This window comes from Crinia signifera, chromosome 5 (genome assembly GCF_055691185.1).
Source record: "Crinia signifera chromosome 5, ASM5569118v1, whole genome shotgun sequence".
NCBI lineage: Eukaryota > Metazoa > Chordata > Amphibia > Anura > Myobatrachidae > Crinia > Crinia signifera.
The window spans coordinates 280,780,474-280,806,857 of NC_139221.1; the positions used below are offsets into that span (position 1 = coordinate 280,780,474).

A 26,384-nucleotide genomic window follows, 5' to 3' on the forward strand; every position below is an offset into this window, starting at 1 on the left:
AGCTAAATACTACTAAGACGGACGCTCTCCCGATTAACCTCTCAAGACACCTACCCCAATTAAAATCACTCTACAAATACAACTGGCAAACTGAAGCGATAAAGTACCTGGGCATTCACATCCCCGCGAGCACACCCAATGTTTTTAATGTCAACTTCACCCCCCTCCTTGAAACGTTGTCTACCCTAACAAAATCCTGGGTATCCTACGATATTTCCTGGATGGGACGTATGGCCGCCTTTAAAATGACACTACTCCCTAAACTAATGTACTTGTTTCGCACTATACCATACACAATCCCTAAAAAATTCTTACGACTTGGCACGTCCATTCTGTTGAAGTATGTGTGGTCGACAAAACCCCCAGCAATTGCCCGCTCCAAAATGTCCCTACCTAGGGCATTTGGCGGCCTGGACCTTCCCGACCTAGCTAGTTACCATACAGCATGCCTCCTAGCCCCGCTCAAATGTTACACGGACACCGTTTCCGCCACAGGATGGGTGTCCATAGAACAAGCCAAGACCCCTCAAATCCCTCTTGCAGATCTAATCAGAATTCCAAAACAAGCCAGACCTACCCATCTACCACTACTCCCATCCACCAAAGCCTCTCTGCGAGCATGGGATGGACTACTTGTCAATCTATCTAGCTCGACGAACGTCATACCCACCATTTCCATTACGACAGTAGCCAAATTAATCCCAAATCTCAATCTAAACTCATGGAAAACCCTGGGCATCAACACCCTGGGAGACTTGTTAGAATCCCACTCCTTGCTACCATTCTCCACCCTACAACGCCAATATTCCATTCCCCCCTCCGAACACCACCACTACCTACAAGTAGCACACTGGTGGAAGGCCCTCTTCTCTCCCTATACCCCCCCAGATGCTACATCTCAGACACTTCTATCCAGACCTTTTATGACAGGAACTAAAGGCGACATCTCCTTTTGGTATAGAGCCTTAGTAACCCCCTCTGTTTTCTCCAAAACATTCCCCCACGAGAAATGGGAATCAGACCTAGGCGTGACCTTCTCGCCCCTGCAATGGCGTCAAATTTTTCACACTTCCTATGCAATGTCCCGATGCTTAAATCATACGGAAATGCACATTAAACTAATTAATAGATTATATCTAACCCCAGATCGTTTGCACACCTTCTGGCCATCCTGCTCTAATAAATGTTGGAGGCTATGCGGATGCATTGGCAACATCTACCACATTTTCTGGACCTGCCCAGTAATCCAACAGTATTGGTCTGAGGTCTTTAACTTGATATCTACAGTGTTGAAGATGACATTAACTCCGGACCCATCCCTCGCCCTGTTCCACGTTTACCCTCAGACTGTCCCCCCTAGGGATAGATATGTTCTAGGTCACATCCTTATAGCTGCCCGAGCCAACCTGGCCCAACATTGGAAACAACCCTCCCCTCCACCCCTTCTCCAGGTAGTCATGAAGACGAATCATCATTTCCTTATGGAAACTAACTTCGTCCCATTTGTCTCCTCACCCACCTCCCCCCATATGCGTTGGCTCCCGTGGCACACACACATAGCAGAAGGTGAAGGTGCTGCACATTTCCCCCCTTCCCACTCGGTGGATCCATGTCAGCCTAACCTAAATGAAACCCCAGAGAGCTCAGAATAACCTAATATGCCTGGCAAATTCACCCTGCCAGTTAATATCCCCCCTACGGGAAAATGTATGACCGGGGGTTTGTGACTGGTTAGTTAAATGTTCTGATTTCATTTGACAACGTTACCAGAAGATATTTCTGTCTGCTTGTTTCTTTTATGTATGTAATATTTAGGTTTTAGATATATACATCTATATTATTCGCTCTGCGTAGCGAAACACACTGTATAATGGATATGTTTGTTACCCGATCCCCCCTTCCCTACCCCCCCCCCCCCCCCAAATGTCCCCTTTTTCTTTTCTGTTCCCCGTATTAAAAATCTGTCACAATAAAAATTTATTGATGGAAAAAAAAAAAAGAGGGAGGCATATATAGAAACCGTTGTAATTCCTACAGCATTTACCTGATTTGGATGTACTATAAACCCTCAAATTAAAGCTGAAAGTTTGCAGTTATAGCACATCTTGTTTGGTTCATTTCAAATCCATTGTGGTGGTGTATAGAGCCCAAAATATGAGAATTGTGTCGATGTCCCAATATATATGGAAATGACTGTACCATGCACTGGCTTGGTGGGTATACGCACGCATATTACTCGTTGCCATTATGGGTAAAAGGGCCGATTTGTTTCAAAATATGATGATTATTGGCTTTTAGGCAAGGGTTGGCATCATTTATGAATCAGCGCAGTTTGCAAACTGTTTACATGCTGCTGTGGTGAAGGTGCATCATGACTGGACAAATGGCACCATTGTGGATAATCGACGTGCATTGATGTGAGAGGTGAACGTTCGCTATGAAGATGCATGAGTGACTGCTTGCCAAAGCGTTGCCTTCTCTGGTGAATCAGGTTTTCTACTTCATTGAATGGATAGACGCTGGTGTGTTAGGCGAGAAACATCAGCAAACATACAACCTGGAGAACATTCCTGTTGATTGCTGGAAGAAACCAAGCTGGAGGCACAAGCATTAGGGTCTGGGAAATGTTTTCACGGATTCTCTGGGCCCACTCATCCACGTGGAAAGCACTCTCGAGTCTCGACTGATTTGGGTATGAATCCATCCATCCATCCATGCAGGTCACATACACCCACACATGCTGATTGTCTTCCCTAGGGCGGAATTATCAGCCGAGATTGAATACCCCCTAAAGCTCCGTACACACATTGTGACTAGAGCCCTGTGCTGAGCGATGTACTTAAGTTCAGATCGCTCAGCACACATCACTGACACACATGCGATGCACCAGTGATGTGTGCTGAGCAATATGTGTGGACTAGTGTTCTCCGTTCAGAACACAGTCGATCTGACTAGATGTTGACTGTTGCATGCAGTCAACATCTAGTCAGGCGACCCGTGGGTCTGTGCGTCGCCGCTGGTATGGCCTGTTCACACTGAGCGATCTGTGCTTACTTATCTGGACAGATCACTTAGAAAATAGCCCTAAATCTCTACGTGTGTGTGTGGGGGGGGGGGGGGTGGTTTGGTGGTGGGGGGTTCTTAAGGCTTTTTTAATACAGTAATGCTGGCCACACATCAGACCAACTTTCCTCCAACCATCCAACCAGTTGGTTGGTTGGTTGGTTGGACCGAAAATCTGGTACTGTATGGGGGCAAAATGCCAATAAGCAATTTGCTCACAAACTCAGGAGAATGGATAAAAACATTCAGTGAAATTGTATAAATCAAAAAGATCCAACTACAGTACATTGTCTGAGATTTTTATTCCATCCAACCAACTATTTGGATGGTTGGAGGAAAGTTGATCTGATGTGTGGCCAGCATTAATTGCTCAATTGCTGGTATCTCTGTCTACTTCATCTGTCTCCAAGAGTGCATAGACCCCTCTCTTTTTCTCATGGATTAAACCATGGGTCCTCAAACTGTGTCCCTCCAGATGTTGTGAAACTACAAATCCCAGCATGCCTTGCCACAGTTTTAACACTCCCTTATAGCAAAACTGTGGCAAGGCAGGCTGGGATTTGTAGTTTCACAACATCTGGAGGCCCGCAGTTTGAGGACCCATGGATTAAACCTTAAAAAATACACATAAACATTGATTTTGATGACATTGTATATGTATATAAAGTACACAGAGCCGTCTAATACTTTTATTATAATAAAAATTCGGTACTTGTGAGTTATCCGGGCTGCCGATTTTGTCCTTAAGTTTGGTTAACTTAAGGACACCCGACCGACGCGATGCCCACGATTTAGCTCCAAATCGGGGGCATCGCGTCGGTCGTGGCCGTTATAAGGGGCCGCGACGCGATGCCCCCGATTTCCCATAGACAGTAATGTTAAAAGACACGATATCGGGGGCATCGCGTCGGTCGTGGCCGTTATAAGGGGCCGCGACGCAATGCCGACGATTTCCCATAGACAGTAATGTTAAAAGACGCGATGGACCCGATTTCCCATAGACAGCAATGTTAAAATAAAATTACAATGTGAAATTGGGCAATATGTTTAAAAAAAATGTTTCATGGTCCCCCACCACCGTTAACGCCACCCCGCTATTGACGCCAACCCGAAGCGTGGCGAGCGCAGCGAGCCCGCGAGGGGCGGCGGTACGCGTCCTCCGACCTTTTCATGCCCTACTATCCACTAGGGCGTGGAGTGAGAATAGAATAGTGTGGCGAGCACAGCGAGCCACCGAGCCCGAAGCGTGGCGAGCGCACGCGGACACCTGTGAAGCCCGCAAGGGCACGCGGATACCTGTGAAGGTGTCCGCGTCCCCTCGCGGGGCTCGCTGCGCTCGCCACGCTTCGGGCTCGGTGGCTCGCTGCGCTCGCCACACTATTCTATTCTCACTCCACGCCCTAGTGGATAGTAGGGCATGAAAAGGTCGGAGGACGCGTATCGCCGCCCCTCGCGGGCTCGCTGCGCCAGCCACGCTTCGGGTTGGCGTCAATAGCGGGGTGGCGTTAACGGTGGTGGGGGGCCATGAAACATTTTTTTTAAAAACATATTGGCCAATTTCACATTGTAATTTTATTTTAACATTGCTGTCTATGGGAAATCGTGTCGGAAATCGGGTCCATCGTGTCTTTTAACATTACTGTCTATGGGAAATCGTGGGCATCGTGTCGCGGCTCCTTATAACGGCCACGACCGACGCGATGCCCACGATTTCGGGCGCGATGAAAAAATCGGCAGCCCGGATAACTCACAAGTACCAAAAATTCCAATCAGCTAATTTTTTAAACCTCATAAAACAGTTGGGATGCTAAATCACTGTTTAAAAGCCGAACAATTTATTATTATTTTTATTATTATTATTATTATTATTATTATTATTGTTATTATTATTTAGTTTTACTGTTATGTTGACAATTTTTAATGATGGCTGATACTTCTCGCCTCTTCCCGGTGTCAGCCAGCGATTAAAAATGACTTGGGCCTGCTTGTTTTATTTTCCTCCTCCTTTTGGCTGAAAACAATATGTATTTTTAGATAATAGTTTACTTTTTAATTTCCTTTTGATCATTTTGTTGACATTAAGTAAAGTGTTGTGTTTACGCTTTTTCTTTGGTGTTCGGCGCATTCTATATACTGTGTAGAACGGAGCTGAATTAATCTTCAGGGATGTTACGGGGCAATCAGCCTCGTTATTACCCTGTGTAGGTCTAGATGGAAATGTGAATAGTTAAAGTTGCCTAAGCTAGGGATAGAAGACTTTGGTTGACTCCCCTAGACATTTGTGTGGGAGGCAATAGAGTCATTGCATTGGTTCAAGTGTCATCAACAAGGCAAATGTTTCCACATTCTGTCCCAGTTTCTTATGTCACGGAAATTAGACGTATGTGTACTGGATAATGTTAAACTCATGCTTGTTTGTGCTGGCATTCTGCCTTGAATGCGGCAATACTGTGATTTCACTGAAAAGCTGCATTCGTCCTGCCGGCGCTTAACATATTGCAGTATTTTATTTATTTATTAACAGTTTCTTATCTAGCGCACACATATTCCGCAGCACTTTACAGAGAATATTTGAACATTTACATCAGTCCCTGCCCTGCCATCTCATCTCCTATTTTACAGGTACATGAATCCCATTTGAACATCTGATGCTTTCATTTAAAGAACAGTCTGCATTGTGAATTGTTTTGTTACTTGGAGCCTGCAACTTCCCCCTTCCACTAATTAGCCTGTTGAGGAATTTGTGCAAACACCAGCCCCTCCCCCTGTACCAGCTGACCCAAACTTTCCTTTAATATTGGAAATGTTTGCAAGCCTGCTTTAAAGGCTTTGCCTGCTCTTAGCCTGCATCGTAAGCATGACAACAGAAGCATGAGTTTGACTGGAGTTTGGACTGGATTTGGACTTACACCCGCACATGGCATCATTTTATTTTTCACCAATTACCATCTCTCTCAGCCTCTAAGCCGATGAAAGCTATGTATTTTCTTTGTTTACTGTCTCTTTACAATGATTTGTACCGTAACCACTGTTTGCAAAGCCTGTATGCTGTACCATCACTAGTTGCACACCCGTTGAACAACAAGCTGGCAGGGTGTGCCAGCTTTGGAAGAAAAGTGCTGCATCCGGTTGAACTCATGCTTCCGTTGCCATGAAAATAATATTATTACTGCTGCCTTTGAGCAGCATGATCAAGATGGCGCCGCTGATGGCTGCCTAGGAGCTGTGCAGCTCAGCCAAATATGTTCCATGTGTGATAACTGTACTGTCTCTCTGCTTGTATTGTTACCTACCTGGCTGTTTCTGTGACCAGTGGCGCCGCTGATGGCTGCCTAGGCGCTGTTCAGCTTGGTGGGTATGTGCTCCCTATGTGATAACTGTACTTAATGTTACCTTCCTGGCTGTTGCAGCGACCAGTGGCGCCGCTGATGGCTGCCTAGGCGCTGTGCAGCTCGGTGGGTATGTGCTCCCTATGTGATAACTGTACTTAATGTTACCTTCCTGGCTGTTGGCAGCGACCAGTGGCGCCGCTGATGGCTGCCTAGGCGCTGTGCAGCTCGGAGGGTATGTGCTCCCTATGTGATAACTGTACTTAATGTTACCTTCCTGGCTGTTGCAGCGACCAGTGGCGCCGCTGATGGCTGCCTAGGCGCTGTGCAGCTCGGCGGGTATGTGTTCCCCACATGTAATGTCTTAATGTAATGTATGTAATGCCTTCACCCCCCCACCTTCATCCCTGCTTGATGCTGCACTGTAAATCCACAAAAAATTCCTAGTGTGCGCAAGCATACATGGCCAATAAAGTTGATTCTGATTCTGATTCTGATTCTAGTGGAGCTTACCATCTATATTCCCTACCACATATACACGTACACAGACATTCTGGGGTTCATTTTGTTGGGAGCCAATTAGACTACCAGTATATTTTTGGATTGTGGGAGGAAACCAGAGTACCCGGAGTAAACCCACACAAGTACAGGGAGAATATACAAACTTCGCACAGTTAGGGCCATGATTGAACCGAACCCATGACCTCAGCACTGTGAGGCAGTAATGCTAACCATTACACCATCCGTACTGCCCAGTATTGAAACGTCACATTGTACGAAACATTTCAGCAACTGCAGATTAATTGACTGCAAATCTCAGTGAGTGGCCGGTGCCCTCAAAAAAAACACCAATGAGAATGTCGCAGAGGGTCACGGGTCACAGTGACATCTGCTAGTCACACCTGCCAATCATCATGTAAACCCAGTGATGCTAAGACAGTGACTATCAATCAGTGAAGAAACGTATTAGCCCTTCTAAAGAAAACTAGGGGAGAAGTTGCACATAGTCATATAGGGCCTTATTTTGGTTCATTCTTTCTGACAAAATCCTTCTTAGATGGACAAAACCATGTGCACTGCAGGGGGGGCAGATGTAACATGTGCAGAGAGAATTAGATTTGGGTGAGTAATTTTGTTTCTGTGCAGGGAAAATACTGACTGCTTTATTTTTACACTGCAATATCGATCTCACTTTGAAGTAAAACCCCACCCAAATCTAATTCTCTCTGCACATGTTACATCTGCCCCACCTGCAGTGCACATGGTTTTGCCCATCTAAGAAGGATTTTGTCAGAAAGAATGAACCAAAATAAGGCCCATAGTCACATGAGCTTCTTATCTTTTCAGTACATCCCATATAATTAGCAATAATTGGCAACTTCTCCACATGAATGCTTTGGAAGTTTTGATACTGTATATCTCTCTCATAGGACTGTGAAACATTACTCGCCATCATTCACCACGTTACCAAGTTGGGATTTATCAAATTTTAGTGTTCATTCTAGCACCCGCCATATTTTAAAACCCATGCAGTTCCTCTTCCCTGTCTGGGGTGTCGCTGTCTGCTGTAGTGCTTCTAGCTTAGTGTTGTCTGTATATCAGCATTGATATGCAAACCGGACCTGTGCTAGAAACACCACAGCAGACAGCGACACCCCAAGCAGGGAAGAGGAACTGCATGGGTTTTCAAGAATAGCGGGTGCTAGAATGAACACTAAATTTCCTAAAAAGGAAAAAAGGAGGAATTACCGTAGCCCCAAATTAGATTTTAGTTATTTTCTAGAATCTTTTCCAGAAATGAAAGAAAATATCTCTTATCTTGTATCCTTTATGAAAAGATTAGATACATTTTCCCTTAAATGTTCTGTTCTGTCCTTATACATTTGTATGTACACACGGTGCTATTCATTTCAGGATAATTTTCGATTAAAAAATGGATAGAAAAGGAGATGAGAATTTATCACTAGGATAAACCTGTAGGCGTAGTCAGGGACTTCTCAAATAGCAGCAGCTTAAATATTTGGGACAGACAGTCCCTTTGATTAAAAAAAAATAAATAAAAGTGAAACTGAGGAAAGACTTGCTATTCACACAACATTAAATTTAAAAAAAAAAAGTTGGTTTAATAACAACAACATAAAATTCTCTAGTACATGATAACAAAATTAATGTACATGCATGTAGTGATCATAAGCTTTGAATAGTTTAAAATATTGGGTAAAGCACCCCATGAGACCTCTTAATGTGGATCCCCGTTCCTACAGTATATTGGACTTGTAGCCTCAGTTAGCAATAGGTGGAAAGCTTGGACCACTCAAAATTTCCTGCAAGGCAGAGTCTTGATACCCTGTGGAGTGGTGGCAGCTGCTGGTGCTCCTTAGCTGATGAATATAATCCACAAATTGGGGTTCACAAGCTCTGGTTCGGGTGTCCGTGCAAATTTGGAATCTGCAATGGAGGAATAAAAGAAGGGGTGTCAATCTACTGACGCATTTCTCTGAGGGCACCTAAGCTTTTTCAAGCCTCAGCAAAACGCGTCAGCCGTTCTCCATTGCGGATTACAAATTTGCACGGACACCCGAACCAGGACTTGTAAACCCCAATTTGTGGACTATATTCATCAGAAGTGATAAAGTGGAAGGTAATAACGCAGCCCCTAACTGTAATTTTTCAAACGTAGCCTCTAATGTGAGAGTTAGAAGTTGATTAGCTGGTATGTTATCACCTTCCACTTTATCACTTCACCAGGCTTCATATATCTTCCCATTTATGAGATAATGTAGGTGTCTTGGCAGCTGGCCGGTTCCAATAATCTGAAAACAATAAAAGCATTAATATGAAGCCTGTGGTCACGTACACACCTCTGCCTAGCTGTAGTGGAATGTACATTATGACCGATGAGCATTTTAATGACAGGAATCTAATGCACTGAAAGAAGTATATTGCAGGAAATCACAACATTTTATTGTGGTCCCTTAATACTGCACACTTCCCTTACTCCTTTGCCCTATGAACACACTACCTAGCCCCTCATTATTATACCTTTGTGCATGCCCCTTAGTAAACGGGCCTTTGACCCTTTACATACCAGTCCGTGTTTCTTATTATACAATCCAGTACTCCTGTTTACCCCTATGACCCCCTGACTGCAGTCAATGTTTTATAATAAGGCACTTTTACATCCTCTATCCTTGAACAGAGCTCTAGGGTGATAGAGCAAAATGAGTCACTCTGCTGTCTCCCCATAATACTTTGTTGTCATGCATTGCCTTTTATTTTTTTTAAACTGTTTATTAGGGTCATTTTTAACAAGCATACATTTAGCATAGTGAAATAAATTTGCATAGCCCTCCTACAGTACATGGTAGAAGACATGATAGTGACCACTCTAGGCCCTCATGCACCTGAACGATATTGAGCCCGAACGCACAATCTCGACGGGTCGTGCAACAGACTGCGTGCACATTGTGTGTAGTCCCATGGGTCGAGAGGTCGGCCCTCAGATCAGGCATGCTGCACTGCGGTCGTAAGCAGATCATATGGGCTTTTTAAGCACATACGATCGCACGTTCCACCGCTCCACGTCCTGCATATGATCAGGTCGTATGCAGGTCGTCCTGATGTTTGGCCAGATTTAAACACTGACTGGGCACTCAGCAGAAAAAAGGAGAATAAGAAAAGTGTCATAGACACCACGTCCTCACACCCAAGCTTGTTGTGGCTGATGAGTTGCTTCGCATCCCCCAACTCTGGCTCTGCTGAATCATCTTGTCATTTGGGAATAAGGAACGATAAAAAAATAATTAGGTACACAGACACTTTTAGTTGTATTATGTGACTCATTTTGGAAGTGTTATGTACAATGTCATGCACAATGCCGATTAAGGTATGGTTATGAGCCACAAATATAGCGGCCCTGCGCTGTGTATTCACAGAGCACCCAGCGACAAGGTGTACAACTTCTCTATAGGCTGCGATTTTGACTTGGAAGTAATGCAGGGTAAATATTGACTAAATGCAAAGCAGCCATCGATTAGACACAGTTTAGGTCTCATGTCTCCATACCTGGTAACATATTGCAATATAAATCTGTAGCTCAAATCTTTATTTTACAATATCGTCATATTTTATTATCACACCTATTTGTGGACTTTGTGGAATCTACTTATTTATTTAGCACCTTCTAGAAGATAATAGATAGAATCTGATTGGTTGTCCAAAGCAACATCCCATCTTCAATAGAACTCCCATCTTAGAAAATCTACTACTTCACATTTATAGTACCTACAGCACAGTAGTCCCTAGAATGCAGCACACTAAAGCCCTATGCACACTAAAACGATCCCCGACGACTCCGATAATGGCGGCAGTGGGGACCCGGCATCGGCAAGTGCATACCCACTTGCCAATTCTGCACGCGAGGGGGCCGGCGGCGGGGGGAAATGACAGTCATGCTGCAACATGGCCGTCGTTAACGATGACCTCCCTTGTCCGAACATTGGACTTTAACGACAAGCGGGAGTGTGTCGTTAACGATGCATTGTGTATACACTGGAAGTTATTGTTTACAATATCATTCAGCAAGCCCTTTCTGAACGATATTGATGCTAGTATCGTCTACTGTGCACAGGATTACTTTAGGAACATAGAAAGCTGCAGGACTGCAGGGAATCGCATTTGGTAACATACCATGGGTATACAATTTATTTATTAACTGTTGGTTATGTACTTCGTACATGTTACATATAACCCTCTGGCTGGATGGCCCTCATTTGGGACATCCAGCAGATACAAGCCTCCAGGTGAGCCTTGCCATCTATAGCCACCTATCAGAGGTCAGTGTCTCTTTGGGGAAAAACCCCAGAGGATTTACTGTGACCCCCGACAAGACAAACAATTGGATACCCCCAGGTGAATTTTCTATCTATAGCCACCTGAAGGAGGACATTCCCACTTGGGATTTTCAATTGCCCACCATTCATCCTCCAGCGGTCCTTGAGGGTCCCGCTCCATCAGAGAGGACTCTGGGCTCCATTTGAAAGTTCCTGTAGATTGGCTTCACAGATTCCTCCAGCGGCACCAGATTGGGATACCGTATGCATAGAGAAGACCTGTGATCCCTTCCCCACCCTTGTTCCATCCAAAAGCAGAGGTATTAGAAATAGCAGCTTTGGTAAAGTGCACTTACCTCAATTGGACAAGTTTCCAAAGAGCCTAAGGCCCTTCTGGCTCCACCTTCCCTCCTGCGAGTGAGATTATTTCTTTAAATAGTTCTTAAATATTATGTTATATGTATGTGTGACAATGTTATTGTAGTGTCAATCATATTAATTTTACATAAACAGAACCTTTATATTCATTGAGTCCTCTATTCATTGTAGTTTCAGCGCTGCTTCTTTGCGCTGTTTTCTCTTGCTAGTTTACAATAGGGATTGACTACCCCTATACTCCAGCAGCTGCTTTGGGGAAACCTCTAATACTTCAGGTGCCCTTCTTATTCTCTAGTAGAATACACCTTTTTGGTCAAAGTTAGCCTAGCCACGGAGAGGCTCACATTGTGCCCTGATTAATTTATCTGATAAATCTCAATTTCTGATACCTTGGAGATGCCAGCAAAAAGTATTTTTGGGGAGGAAGCCGCTGGTGTGTACTCCCTGTAAAATGGATACAGTTGTTCCAAAGTAGAAGCACAATGTCACAAAGGGCATTCGGGTTGCAGGTGTACAAATTTGTGGTTTGTAAATTACCCTTAGAGGTTTATTTACTAAGATGGGGGTTCTATTGAACATGGGATGCTGCTCGGGGCACCCAATCAGATTCTGTTATCTTCTAGAAGGTGCTAAATCAGGGTTGCCTAATTCCTGGCTGCCATCTCCGGGAGCCAGATGCACTAAGCTTCCAAAGTGATAAAATGGAGAGTGATAAATCACCAGCCAATCAGCTCCTGCCTAATATTTTTCAAACACAGTCTGTGACATAGCAGGTAGGAGCTGATTGGCTGGCTGTTTATCACTCTCCATTTTATCACTTTTTGAAGCTTAGTACATCTGACCCCGGGAGAGGGCAACCAGCTCCGTGAGGCAGAGCTATGAGGGTAACACGTTTTATATATATATATACAGCACAATAGCTCACCAAAGCAGGGGCGTCACTCCGAGACTTGCAGAAAGTGATTCTTTATTCAGCAAATCCAACAATTGTTTCGAGCCTACAAGCTCGTCCTGGGAAGGCACCGGCAAGTCCTGGTCTACAGTGGGAGTGCCGGATCTCGTTTGGACATATAAATGTACATATATATATATATATATATATATATATATTATAAACCGAAAGGCTGAAACGTCAACTTATTCCTGAGTGGTTACGAGTTGTCTTTGTATGTTAAGTCCCAAGTGACGCGGTCCTATATCTTGTTGTATGCTGGGCAGTATTACCTGCACCATTACTGAGGGCACCGGGCTGAAAAAAAGTATCTGGAGTTGAGTGCCAGCTCTTGCAACGATTATATATATATATACACACACAAGAAGAATTTATAGAGTGCACTAGAGTATTCCACCACCTGAATGTTTTTTTAACCAGTTTTTCAAGTAAAATAAAGTATAAACAAGTCTGTCTGCTGGAGGATTTGTTCAGGCTCCGACATATTTGGGGTATCGACCCTACCTACCACTTACTATTGAGAAAAGTTATGCCTAATCCAATCGTCTATGTGACAGGTTACTATAACTTTTGGGCCTGTGTCCTATCCAAATTGTTTGCTGTTGGACAATAGAATGATACACTTTCCATAAGACAGAGGCCATATATTTTGTTTGATGGAACATTTTAACCCATTATTGTGAGACCTCTGAAAAGAGTGGTATTAACTACATTGGTCGAATCATTTCTTTTTCATTGTGTAAAAAAAACCCCAGATGAAGTATTTTTAAAGATGAAACGCATTGGGTTGTTGCATCATCTTGGAAAAAATGAATGGATACAATCATGGGATTGGAAACATTTTAATAAAAGATTTGTTCATTTCACGATAAATTGTTTATACTTTATTATACTTGAAAAACAGGTTAAATAAACAATCAGGTGGTGGAATACTCTAGCGCTCTCTATAACTTCTTCTTGTCTATACCTTATTTGTCTCCCGCTAACAGGGGGGTCCTATAGAGTAGTTGCTTGTTTGTGGCGCACTTGTGTGTGTGTGTGTGTGTGTGTATATATATATATATATATATATATATATATATATATACATATACATATACATACATACACACACACACACACACACACATACACACACACACATACATACATACATACATACATACACACATATATATATACTAGGTGATTCATCGCGCCCTACGGGCGCTCTTCACACCGTCGTAAGGGGCTGCGCCCCCTTAATTTGTGAACGTTTGTATATGAGAAATATGGTTAGAATTGTATGAAAGATGCCCTGTATTGCAACTTAGGTGTCCGCGAATCGCGGGAGGGGGGGTCGCGGAGGGTGCCGCGAATTGCAGGAGGGGGGGTCGCGGGGGGTGCCGCGAATTACAGGAGCGGGGATTGTGGGGGGGTGGATGCTGCGAATCGCGGGAGGGGAGGGATTGCAGAGAATCGCGGGAGGGGGGTCGCAGGGTGGGTTGCCGCAAATCGCGGGAGGGGGGTTACGGGGGCGGGGGTTGCGGCGAATCATGGTAGGGGGGGTCGCGGGGGGTGTGCCGTGAATCACGGGAGGGGGGGTCACGGGGTGGGGTGCCGAGAATCGCGGGGGTGTGTGTGTGTGCCGTGAATCGCGGGAGTGGGGGTTGCGGGGGGGGGGGGTGTGTGACGCAAATCGCCACAAGAAAAAATCAACACAGAAAGGTCAACACATGTAAATGTTGACATAAGTGTGGCACTTCATTGGTGTCCATGTCGACACATGAGAATGAATATGAAAACATTCAAAAAATAAAAAAAAAACTTCAAAAACTCATGTCAACCTTTTTCATTGTCGACCATAGCCATGTCAGTGTTTTCCATGTGCAATTTAATTCTGGAGCTGCCGCGAATCGCGGGGGGGTGCCGCGAATTGCGGGAGGGGGTGTTACGGGGCGGGGGTTGCGGCGAATCATGGGAGGGGGGGTCGCGGGGGTGTACCGTGAATCACGGGAGGGGGGGTCACGGGGTGGGGTGCCGAGAATCGCGGGGGAGGTGTGTGTGTGTGTGTGTGTGTGTGTGTCGTGAATCGCGGGAGTGGGGGGTGTGACGCAAATCGCCACAAGAAAAAATCAACACAGAAAGGTCAACACATGTAAATGTTGACATAAGTGTGCCACTTCATTGGTGTCCATGTTGACACATGACAATGAATATGAAAACATTCAAAAAATGAAATAAATCTTCAAAAACTCATGTCAACCTTTTTCATTGTCGACCATAGCCGTGCCAGTGTTTTGCATGTGCCATTTAATCCTGGGGCTGCCGCGAATTGCGGGGGGTGCCGCGATTTGCGGGAGGGGGGGGGTTGCGGGGGGTGGGTGCCGCGAATCGCGGGAGAGCGGGGTTCATGGGGGTTCCGGTGGGGGGTTGCCGCGAATTGCGGGAGGGGGGGGGTCGCAGGGGGGTGCCTGGGTGCCGCGAATCGCTGGAGGGGGGGTTGCGGGGGGTGTGACGCAAATCGCCACAAGAAAAAAATCAACACAGAAAGGTCAACACATGTAAATGTTGACATAAGTGTGGCACTTCATTGGTGTCCATGTCGACACATGAGAATGAATATGAAAACATTCAAAAAATAAAAAAAAAACTTCAAAAACTCATGTCAACCTTTTTCATTGTCGACCATAGCCATGTCAGTGTTTTCCATGTGCAATTTAATTCTGGAGCTGCCGCGAATCGCGGGGGGGTGCCGCGAATTGCGGGAGGGGGTGTTACGGGGCGGGGGTTGCGGCGAATCATGGGAGGGGGGGTCGCGGGGGTGTACCGTGAATCACGGGAGGGGGGGTCACGGGGTGGGGTGCCGAGAATCGCGGGGGAGGTGTGTGTGTGTGTGTGTGTGTGTGTGTGTCGTGAATCGCGGGAGTGGGGGGTGTGACGCAAATCGCCACAAGAAAAAATCAACACAGAAAGGTCAACACATGTAAATGTTGACATAAGTGTGCCACTTCATTGGTGTCCATGTTGACACATGACAATGAATATGAAAACATTCAAAAAATGAAATAAATCTTCAAAAACTCATGTCAACCTTTTTCATTGTCGACCATAGCCGTGCCAGTGTTTTGCATGTGCCATTTAATCCTGGGGCTGCCGCGAATTGCGGGGGGTGCCGCGATTTGCGGGAGGGGGGGGGTTGCGGGGGGTGGGTGCCGCGAATCGCGGGAGAGCGGGGTTCATGGGGGTTCCGGTGGGGGGTTGCCGCGAATTGCGGGAGGGGGGGGGTCGCAGGGGGGTGCCTGGGTGCCGCGAATCGCTGGAGGGGGGGTTGCGGGGGGTGTGACGCAAATCGCCACAAGAAAAAAATCAACACAGAAAGGTCAACACATGTAAATGTTGACATAAGTGGCACTCATTGGTGTCCATGTCGACACATGAGAATGAATATGAAAATATTCAAAAAATGACAAAAAAACTTCAAAAACTCATGTCAACCTTTTTCATTGTCGACCATAGCCATGTCAGTGTTTTCCATGTGCAATTTAATTCTGGAGCTGCCGCGAATCACGGGGGGGTGCCGCGAATTGCGGGAGGGGGGGTCGCGGGGGTGGGTGCCGCGAATCGCGGGAGGGCGGGGTTCACAGGGGTTCCGTGGGGGGTTGCCGTGAATTGCGGGAGGTGGGGGGTCATGGGGGGTGCCGCGAATCGCGGGAGGGGGGTTGCGGGGGGGTGTGACGCGAATCGCCACAAGAAAAAATCAACACAGAAATGTCAACACATGTAAATGTTGACATAAGTGTGCCACTTCATTGGTGTCCATGTCGACACATGACAATGAATATGAAAAAATTAAAAATAAATCTTCAAAAACTCATGTCAACCTTTTTCATTGTCGACCATAGCCATGTCAGTGTTTTGCATGTGCCATTTAATCCTGGGGCTGCTGCGAGGAGGGGGGTCGCAGGGGGGGTGCCGCCAATCGTGCAAGGGGGGGTCGCGGGGGGGTTCTTTTTGCCGCGAATCGCGGGAGGGAGGTCGCGGGGGGTGTTTTTTCCGCGAATCGGGGGGGGGGGGGTGTCACGGGGGAGGGTTTGCCGCGAGTCGCGGGAGGGGGGGGGTCGCGGGGTGGTGGTTATGCCGCGAATTGCGGGAGGGGTCGTGGGGGGGTTCTTTTTGCAGCGAATCGCGGGAGGGGGGGTCGCGGGGGTGTTTTTGCTGCGAATCGCGGTAGGGGGGGTCGCGGGGGAGCGGGTGTTTTTGCCGCGAATCGCGGGAGGGGGGGGGCGCGCGGGGGAGGTTTTGCCGCAAATCGCGGGAGGGGGGCGCTCACCTGGTGGCTGTGGAGTAGCAGTGCTGGGCAACATGGGAAGGCAGTGGGTGTCTGGCACTGTCTGTGGGCTCACTGGGCTGGTTCTCTGTCACATACCTCCCAACATTACCCTCTCCAGGAGGGACACAATGCTCTGTTTCTAGACTTCCCCTTAATGTATGATTGCCATCACCTGTTTTAAACAGGTTAATTTCTCAGAAAGGTGTTCAGCACAGATGAAGGCAATCACACATTAAGAGGAAAGTCCAGGAACAGAGCGTTATAGACACAGACACCCACTTTGAGTGACAGATGTAGCCAAATATATAGGATATATATATATATATATATATATATATATATATATTAGGACTGATCTGGTTTAACCAGGCAACAGACCTAGATCCTAGATGTAGCAGGAACTATTATCAGTTAGCAGCCTGGAAAGGAGATGCAGTGACATCTCTATAATTAGGTGTCAGTCATTTTTCTACTCATTGTGGGACATAAATTGCATTATAAAAATATATGAAAACATGGAATTTCCTATGCTATAATTTAGTGCTTTTACCTAATCTTAATTTCCCCCGTGAATCGGGTGTCTCATTTTCCCATATAAACGCAGTTGGTAACAGCAAACAGATGTTTTCTCGTACATTGAGCCTGTAATGTTGCTCCCATGAGATTATTTCACAACACGCCTATCAAAACACTTGTACAGATGTTCTCGCCATGCTCATGACATGTGACCAGCGTGTACAGCATTGGTACACAGTCTGTGCAAGATTCCACAACCAGCAGAGTCTCATAAGTTGTTTATAATGAAATATTAGCACAACATACAAAGTAGTGAAACTAATGACAAACCAAACAGAAAACATTGTACTTGAAGGTTACTTTTGCGAAAATAATTGTCTACCCATTGCTGAAACATTGGTAGCTGAACCAATGTCAGAGTTTCCTAGTGAATCCTTAAGATATATTTTCATACATCAAATATATAATTCTTCACACCCGTATTGAAATTACAGGTTGAGTATCCCTTATCCGAAATGCTCGGGACCACGAGCATTCCGGATAAGGGAATATTCCGGTTTTTGGAATAATTTTTTTTTTGTCATACTTACCTGCCCCTGGTGGGTCCCCGATGGTCCCACGGCGTCCATGGAGTCCTCCGGCGTCCACAGCAGGCCACCAGCACCGTCTCCGGCGTCTCCAGCGGTCCCAGGAGTGCTTTGCGCAAGTTCCCAGGCGCGCCGGTGACGTCACCGGCGCGCGCGCGCACTCGCACAAAGCACTCCTGGGACCGCTGGAGACGCCGGAGAGGATGCTGAAGGCCTGCCGTGGACGCCGGAGGACTTGGTAAGTATTAAAAGAGGGTTAGGGAGGGGAAAAAAAAAAATTGAATTATTCCAAAAAACCACGGTTTTTGGAATAATTCGGATACGGGATGCTCGGATACGGGATACCCGACCTGTACAAACATTTGTGATGTAAAACCTGAAATAAAGGGTAAATCATATCAGACAATTTTTGCCACCTTTTTACATGACCTTGAAACCAGAAAATTGCATTTTTGTATATTGTGTAAATACAAAACTTACATTACCCTGGTTGCATGAAGTCTGCAGACCTTTTATATTGTGACACTTGCTAGTTAGATAGTCACAATCATTTCCTTAGAAAGCTACCATACACCTTCCAGAAATTAGAGATATTGTGATTAATCCTAAATAAAGATCAGCTTTCCTGTAGGAATTACTTGCAGTTTCATAGTTGAATGGTGCCAATATGGACAGGGGTATAAATAATTTCAAAGGGCATGCGAAACTGTGATGACTATCATCAAAACGGAAATAAAAATGTGCCAGAACAGAGCCCATGCCAAGATCAAGATTTCCCACCAATTTCATGATAGGATAAGGTTAAAACTAATCATGGAGACTGTTTCGAGGCCTACGGCAACACTAAGGGAGCTGTAGGCAGTTCTGGCAGTAACTGATAACTCCACGCATGTCCTCTTCACAGAGTGGGTGGAGAGATACTTGCCATTTCTAACACAAAAAGGAAACCTAAGCCCATCTAAAATGTATTAATTACTAGTTATTAGGATACTGTATCGCAGAGCTCTGTTGAGACCAAGGTAGAACATTTTGGCAGTAATTCTAAAAGATGGGATACATATGGATGACTGGTGCTGCTGGCATCCTGATGGAGGGAATCCTGACAGGTGTCAGGTAAGTATACTTGACTTCCCCCTGCCCTCTAACCCTCCAATCTATTCCCTCTATTTAGCCAGGCGATAGGGATGCTGCAGGGGCAAACATCGCTATTGCCCGCTGTGTACACTTGACTTTATAATATGCTGTGGTACTTTTACACTGCACTTCGACCTGGGTCCATACATCACCAACTTGGCAATAACCTGGTTCTGAGGTGCAATGTGAAAGGGGTATAAGAGGACTGTGCTCAGGAGATACCTTCACTGTTTGAAGGACCTTGGAATTTTTTTGCTGGAATAAAATGGAAAAGGCTGGGTATAAAAAGTTGACAAATACTTATTTAAAAAAATTCCCTGCTACAATAAGGGCATGTTGTATGTTGTTTATTTTTTTAGTACTTTTTTGCTACCAATATGTTTTTTTTTGTTCATTTCTTTTTCATTTTGTTCATTTCAAGATCACATTGAAGTGAAAAAAAGGTTTCCTATGATTTCCTCCCCAAAAAACAGTTTTAATAAAGATGGTTAGACTTTTCGTATACATAGTAATTATTGTTTCAGCTCACAAAATGGCTGCCACCAGCGTGTAAATGTGACATTAAAAGTGAGCTACTACTGTAGCTGAGATTTTATGTCTGGCTGCTGTTGTGCAGGAGATTAACGGTTGGAGATCTCTTCCCCTGTTATCATGTCATCACTATGACGTCTGCAAAGCAGTGTACCTGAAACACAACAACCAAGTGTATAACAATGCTCACTGATTGATCAATAAACTTGTTCCCATAATGCAGTTTTTTTAATAGTACAATTAGTTCTCTACTGAAGGGGGAAGAGGCTGATAGTGTTTCCTGATTCCTAAAAGGGGGTTTGTTAAGGATGCGCGGAAACGTTCATCGTTGATATTGCGTGTACACACTAGACGAGATAGTAAAAGATATCACTCAGAAGGGCCCTTCTTGTCTAGTGTGTTTGGGGCTTAAATGGTAGGTGTTATTTAAGTTGAGTTTTCCAGAGATTTATACCCCTTTCACACTGCAGCTATAACATGGTATAATGCCGATATTTTTAAGTATGTCAACCTGATTCTAGGTGGAGTATGCAATCTCCATAGTCAATGTTCCAGGTAAAATAAAAAAAATAAAAGTATTTGAACCTGTTTAAAAAGAAGGATCCTAGATTGTTGAAAGGCGATTAATTTAGCAGTTAGTGATGGCCATCAACCATCGATGACTTGAAATCAATGGATTATGACCGATGTTGAATAATTTTGCCATCGATGTGGGAGAACCAGATGGTTTCCCTACATCGATGGCAAAGGAGAACCAATTTTATCATTTTTTTTTTTTTAAGGAGCCGGGACACTGAGCATAGAAACATAGAATTTGACGGCAGATAAGAACCATTTGGCCCATCTAGTCTGCCCCTTTTTTAGCCTTCAGGTAATCTCAACCCTTTTTGATCCTTATTTCTTTGTAAGGATATTCATATGCCTATCCCAAGCATAGCTCCGCCCCTGACACACTGAAGACCCGCCCCACTTTCTGATCGGCCCACAGGCCATTCAGTCAAAGATAATGGATAACCATCGATTAGTGGTTATCCATCACATAGTTTATGACTATCGATGGCTGGTTGCAGAATCACCATCGATACTGACTGCACCGATGGCCATCCCTATTTGCAGTGAGAAAAACTCAGGCCTGGTATTTTGAACACATGACTGTGCCAAAGAAGGTGATAGATGGGCTATCTCCCTGCCAGATGACTCTATCCTGAATCAGGAAACAAGAGAAATAGCATTTGAAGTAGCGGAGAAGCATTGCTGGCATATTTCTACACTATAGAACATACAGTTATGGCAGCATGGACTAATGAGAAGGTGAGGGAGTCACTTAGAATAACAGAGATGTCAGAATTTGCCATGCAAATCACTGGCACTGTAAAGGATTTTCTAATATATAAAAACATTTGTAATTGGTCCAGTACATAAACATAAACAAACGGGTTTATTTTTAGCTACAAAACAAATCTGTGAGCCATAAAAGTCCATTACAATTACTTTACACTGTTTTCTATGGGTGAACCAGGTTCAGTGTGAAAGGCACCAACCCAGTAATATCCCTTTAATAACCCAGTAATAAACTGGGTCCAACATGCGATGTGAAAGGGGTTTCGCTTCCTCAGACCTATTTCAATTTTTTTTTTCACAAATACTGGGTCAGAGCAGGGTTTTTTTTATGTGAAAGCAGTAATAGTGAAGCAGAGATGAAACAAATGTATTCTGTGTATAGATTTGGGTCCCATCTCCAGGATAAATGTCACATACTGTCTAGTTTATACAGCAGGGTTATAGTATTTTCATTATATATGTAAGTAGAATGTGTCCAGCACATTCGTCACAAGTTACATGAGTCCTATATGACATGGTTATAATAGAGAATAAAGGGTACTTATGTATTATCTGGACTCCCATGTTAAATGCACCCCATTTTTTCATAACCCTACTATCCAACTACGCATGGAGTTGATTTTATATAGTGTGGCGAGCGCAGTGAGCCACCGTGCCCGAAGCGTGGCGAGCGAACACGGTCTCATAAGAAAACCGGGAGCCCAGATATTACATCAGTACCGAAAAAAAGCATTGGAGGGGAACATCCCCAATTTACTTAACTGGTAAACTGCAGAAAGCATTTTGTGATTTTACTATCCTGGAAAACATTTCCATTTCATCTCTCTTCAAATTCCCGGAGGGCAAGCAGCAATTTATTTATTTCTGGCTATACAGACACTTATCACTTGACACTTTAAGGTACAGAAAATTATTTACTGTACTGAAATGGAACTTGACAGTGCGTAAGCAAAGTTTTATTTACTTTATTGAACTAGAAAAAGAATGGACACAATCCATAAAGTCAGCAAACAAGAGAAAAAAAGTGAGATTGCAAGACAAGGTCATATTGGCAAAGGAAATAAAAAAATATGGAACAGGGTGACGCACAGCCATAAACATGTAGGGCACTTCAGAAATACAAACAGAGGCAGTACTAATAGGATAGGGTTCCAAGACCTACTGTACACCTAAATAATAACTGATCCTGAATCAGAATGGAGTATGCTTGTTAAATACTGAACAAAAGAGGAAAAATCGGAGTTATGCCCCGTACACACGGGGCAAGGGAGTCTCCGGGCTGAGCGGTACCGCTTAGTACAGATCGCGTTTAGCCCACAACAATGCAACAGCGATGTGTGCTGAACGATATGGCACGAGGGAGAGAACACCGGAGATGTCTAGATTTATTCTGCATGTATACCACTAAAACCTGCACCATTTGTTTGCTACGAGGACCAAGGTTGGGAAACTGATGTAGTAAGATCTGCAATTGCTGCTTATGGAATATTGAAGTGTCATTATTATTGAAACCGTTCTGATCTTCTGTCCATATTACATGTCGTTTGTAGAATTTAAATTTTTTTTTTTATTTTAATTCATACAACAAATGTGAGCTACACTGGCACTTTTTAGTTGCCAGTTAATTTTGATTTTGCAATTAAAACATAGGGCCTTATTTTAGTTCACTCTTTCTGACAAAATCCTTCTTAGATGGGCAAAACCATGTGCACTGCAGGTGGGGCAGATGTAACTTGTGCAGATATAATTAGATTTGGGTGGGGTTTTACTTCAAAGTGAGATCTATATTGCAGTGTAAAAATAAAGCAGCCAGTATTTTCCCTTCACAGAAACAAAATAACTCACCCAAATCTAATTCTCTCTGCACATTTTACATCTGCCCCCCTGCAGTGCACATGGTTTTGTCCATCTAAGAAGGATTTTGTCAGAAAGAGTGAACCAAAATAAGGCCCATAGTTATATGCTATCACATTCCATGTCCAATTCGTGAGGTCTTATCACAAACTACTACAGTTGCATGTTTTCTATCAATTGTAGTAGTTTTCTATGCATCCCTAGACACCAAGGTCATAATTTTATTTTCTCAGTTATATATTTCTCCTATTTTTTGCCTCCTTTAGGGGGGCATGCACAATCCCACCGACAGACGTGATTCTGTCCCGTTTGTGGTCTGATCAACCGCAGAATGACAGACAGGATTCAATGTCCCGCCTGCCGCTCGGCACAAAGGGGGCATGGACACGAAAAAGGCCATGGATTGGGGATCTGCAGCCGGGATCGCGACAATCCATGGCCGTTATCTAAAGTCTGGCCCATTCTGACGTGATCACGCTTCAATGCTGTTGCAAAAGACAGCATTGAATAGAAAGCCGCTGCTATTTCCCACGTCCTCTCTTTAATAAAATTTATGCTACTCTAGTGTTTTTGTGTTTTATTATTATTATTATTATTAAATTGAATTCATCTCCCAAATTTATTTATGTCTCTTTACTATATTATAGTGATCTTGTCTTTATTATATTAAACCGTGTTTTTAGACTAAGCCTTTAAATTCCAAACTTTGTGATTTATTATTTTGCTATTATTCGTCCCATTCCAATATTCATATATATTAATGTTCTTATTACTTATATATCTACTTATCTACTGTGAGAACTCATTGGGCAGTATTCAATGTAAAATATTCTCCGTGCATGGCGAGAGATTTTTTCTCTCGCCATGCACTCTCCGTGTTCCGGAGCCTCCTGCTCCCCCTATTCAACGTGTTAAAGACTCGCCGCCACTCGCGGCGAGTCTTAACCCCTGCAGCGGACGAGCGTCCGCGGCAGGGAGCTGTCAGGGAGCCGGGGGACGTAGCAGCCAAGAGAGATTAAAGTCTCTCTTGGCTGCTGCAGGGGATATGGGGAGGGGAGCAGGGCTCCCCTGGACCCAGGCAGCACAGGCTGCCCCCCCTATAGCCAGCGGGGGACCCAGTATTCACTGTACCCGAACGTGCATCGGGTGCAGTGAATATATGAATATCTAATGAGCGGCTCGAGCGCTCCGGCCCCCTGCTGGCTGCACTGTGTAAAAAAAAAAAAAAAAATGTAATAAAATATTTTTTTTAAAATTAAATATATATTCATGTGCTATAGGCACATGAATAAAAATAACATGGCCCTTCACAGAAAAAAACACCTGATTTTTTTACACCAAAATTAAAAAAAAACACCCTTTTAGTTTAAAAGTTCACATTCCTGCTCTCCATCAAAAGATGGAGAATTTCTACACGGAGAGAGACGGCGAGAATCACTTAGAAAGACGGAGAATATTTCACATTGAATAGGGTGGCTCGCCTTTGGAGAAAAAAAACCTCTCTCCACCGCGTGAAAAGCACAAACTCTCCAGAAATCACAGCGAATTTTTCTCATTGAATACTGCCCATTGACAGGGATGCCATGCCTTCCTCTTTTACACAAAACTTAACAGTTATAACATCAATTTCACAAACTGTATCGACATACTTTTCTACCACCCACCCCTCCTTTTCCCTACCCCGTTAGGTTAACATTCCCAGACCTGTCCATATCTGTCGGTTTGACCCTGCTACATTTATATACCATTTGGATAGATACCACATTTATTACCCCCCCCCCCCATATCTATTTCCCATTTCCAGTTTAGTCACCATCTTATTTTGCTCCTTATATGTTCCCCCCCATCTATCCCAGATCATATGGAACTTCCGTTCCGTCCCCCTAGCGATGTGGATATATCTCTCATGTTCCTTGGTCGAGTTTACCAAAGCCAACCACATAGCTGCTTCAGGTCCTTCCCTTGCCATCCATTTCCTATACATACATATCTTTGCCAGGATGAACACATTGATCAAAAAGTATCTAGCACTCCTGTCCAATGATACGTTCTCCATTATGGATAGCACACATGTTTTCATAGTACAACTATTTTTTGGAATACCCATTGTTGTTAGTATTTCTATTACTGAGATCCAGAATTCAGCTACTTTTGGGCATAAACAAAGCAGGTGCTAAAATGAACCATTGTCATCTGAGCATCTGGGGTGTTTGGCATCCAGTTCTACCTCCAAATTTAAGTATACGTTCTTGTATAGGTCCTATATATTAAATATAATTGGACTTGTTGAAACCTTGCTTGGTTTTTTGCTCTACATACATTTGCCAGGGCTTCTCTACAGTCGTCCCCTTTTTCCATTTGGCCTTAACCCCCTCTAATCCATAATTTTGTAGTGTGTCTTTAAGAACTTTATAAAAGAAGGATACCTCATGTCTAGTTGGAGATCTTTTGAGTAATTTTTTTAGGCAGTAACACTTTTATGTTTGATTTTCCTCTGTCAAACTGGACCTCCAGTGCATGTTGCAATTGAAGATATCTAAACAGATAGCACTTGGCAAGGGAAAATTCCAGTTTGTAGAATTTAGATTCTATGGCTGTGACTGCAGGAGGCATATATTAACCAAAAAATGGTCTTAATCTCATATAACATAGTTAACAGCTAATATAGTAACAGCATGCAAATAATATTTGCACGCATAAAATACAATGTTTATCTTGTTACGTACAAGTGCTGGTAATGATATCGGTGTTTAGTACTGAAACTACTTTTCTATCCGTGTTGAACCATAAGTAAGTAATTCCGGTCTATCTTTTATATACTGGGTGGATCTTGTACCCTGGGCCAAGTTTTCTTGCAATAATCATTGCCAGGAATCATCCTCTTCCTCACCATTTTTCATCATTTACAGCTGTCATCCTGTTCCTCTAGAACTAGCCTCGCTCACTTTATCTGAAGTTCCTGCAAGCGATTATCTTGTTTCTAATTGCTCTAAAAATTTGGCTCATATGAAGGAAAATCTCATAAAGGTCATCTGATGGCTATACATTATTCTTGGACAGAAAATGACATCCTGTGCCAAATTTAGAGTCTGGAGACCAAGCGTGGCTATCTACCCGAAACCTTCATTCTCAGCACTGTTCCTTCGATTCTTTCAGATTGTACAATTGATTAATTTGGTTACATTCAAATGAATAATGCCATTCTCATATGCCTAATGCATTTTATGCAGTCATTTGCCTTTCCATCACTTCTTTTTTTTTTTTTTTTTTTTTTTTTTTTTTTGCGTATTGTTCATACAGTTTCATCGGCATAGGCACATTGTACAGCAGCAAATCATGAATGAGTGATCACAGATATAGAATTCACCAGAGTGCATTTCTTAAACATGTTATGAGCATATCAGTTTAGATATAGCCTAGAAGGGTGGTTTACCTGTCGCTAAAACAGCCATGTTATACCAGGTAGATAAGTGGACAATTTTCCTTATAGTGTCCCTTTCACTTGCCGTGAGAGTTGCTACATAGGGTAGCCATATATCAAAGAATTTCTCCGAT

The 26,384-nt window shown here is 43.9% G+C and overlaps 1 protein-coding gene across 4 annotated transcripts in view; it reads left to right on the forward strand.

The window, feature by feature from the left end:
* LOC146081123 (mitogen-activated protein kinase kinase kinase 3-like) overlaps positions 1-26,384 on the forward strand; it is a 155,783-nt gene that overhangs the window by 64,482 nt on the left and 64,917 nt on the right. Inside the window, exon 1 of one of the 4 annotated variants that reach the window (XM_083189097.1) lies at positions 26,214-26,218. The exons of 2 other annotated variants lie outside the window; for them this stretch is intronic. In XM_083189097.1, the coding sequence (XP_083045223.1) occupies positions 26,216-26,218 (3 nt within the window). In that variant the 5' untranslated portion in view covers positions 26,214-26,215. Of the gene's footprint in view, positions 1-26,213; positions 26,219-26,384 lie in introns of those variants that run through there. One more of the 4 variants, XM_083189098.1, reaches the window with a different exon arrangement.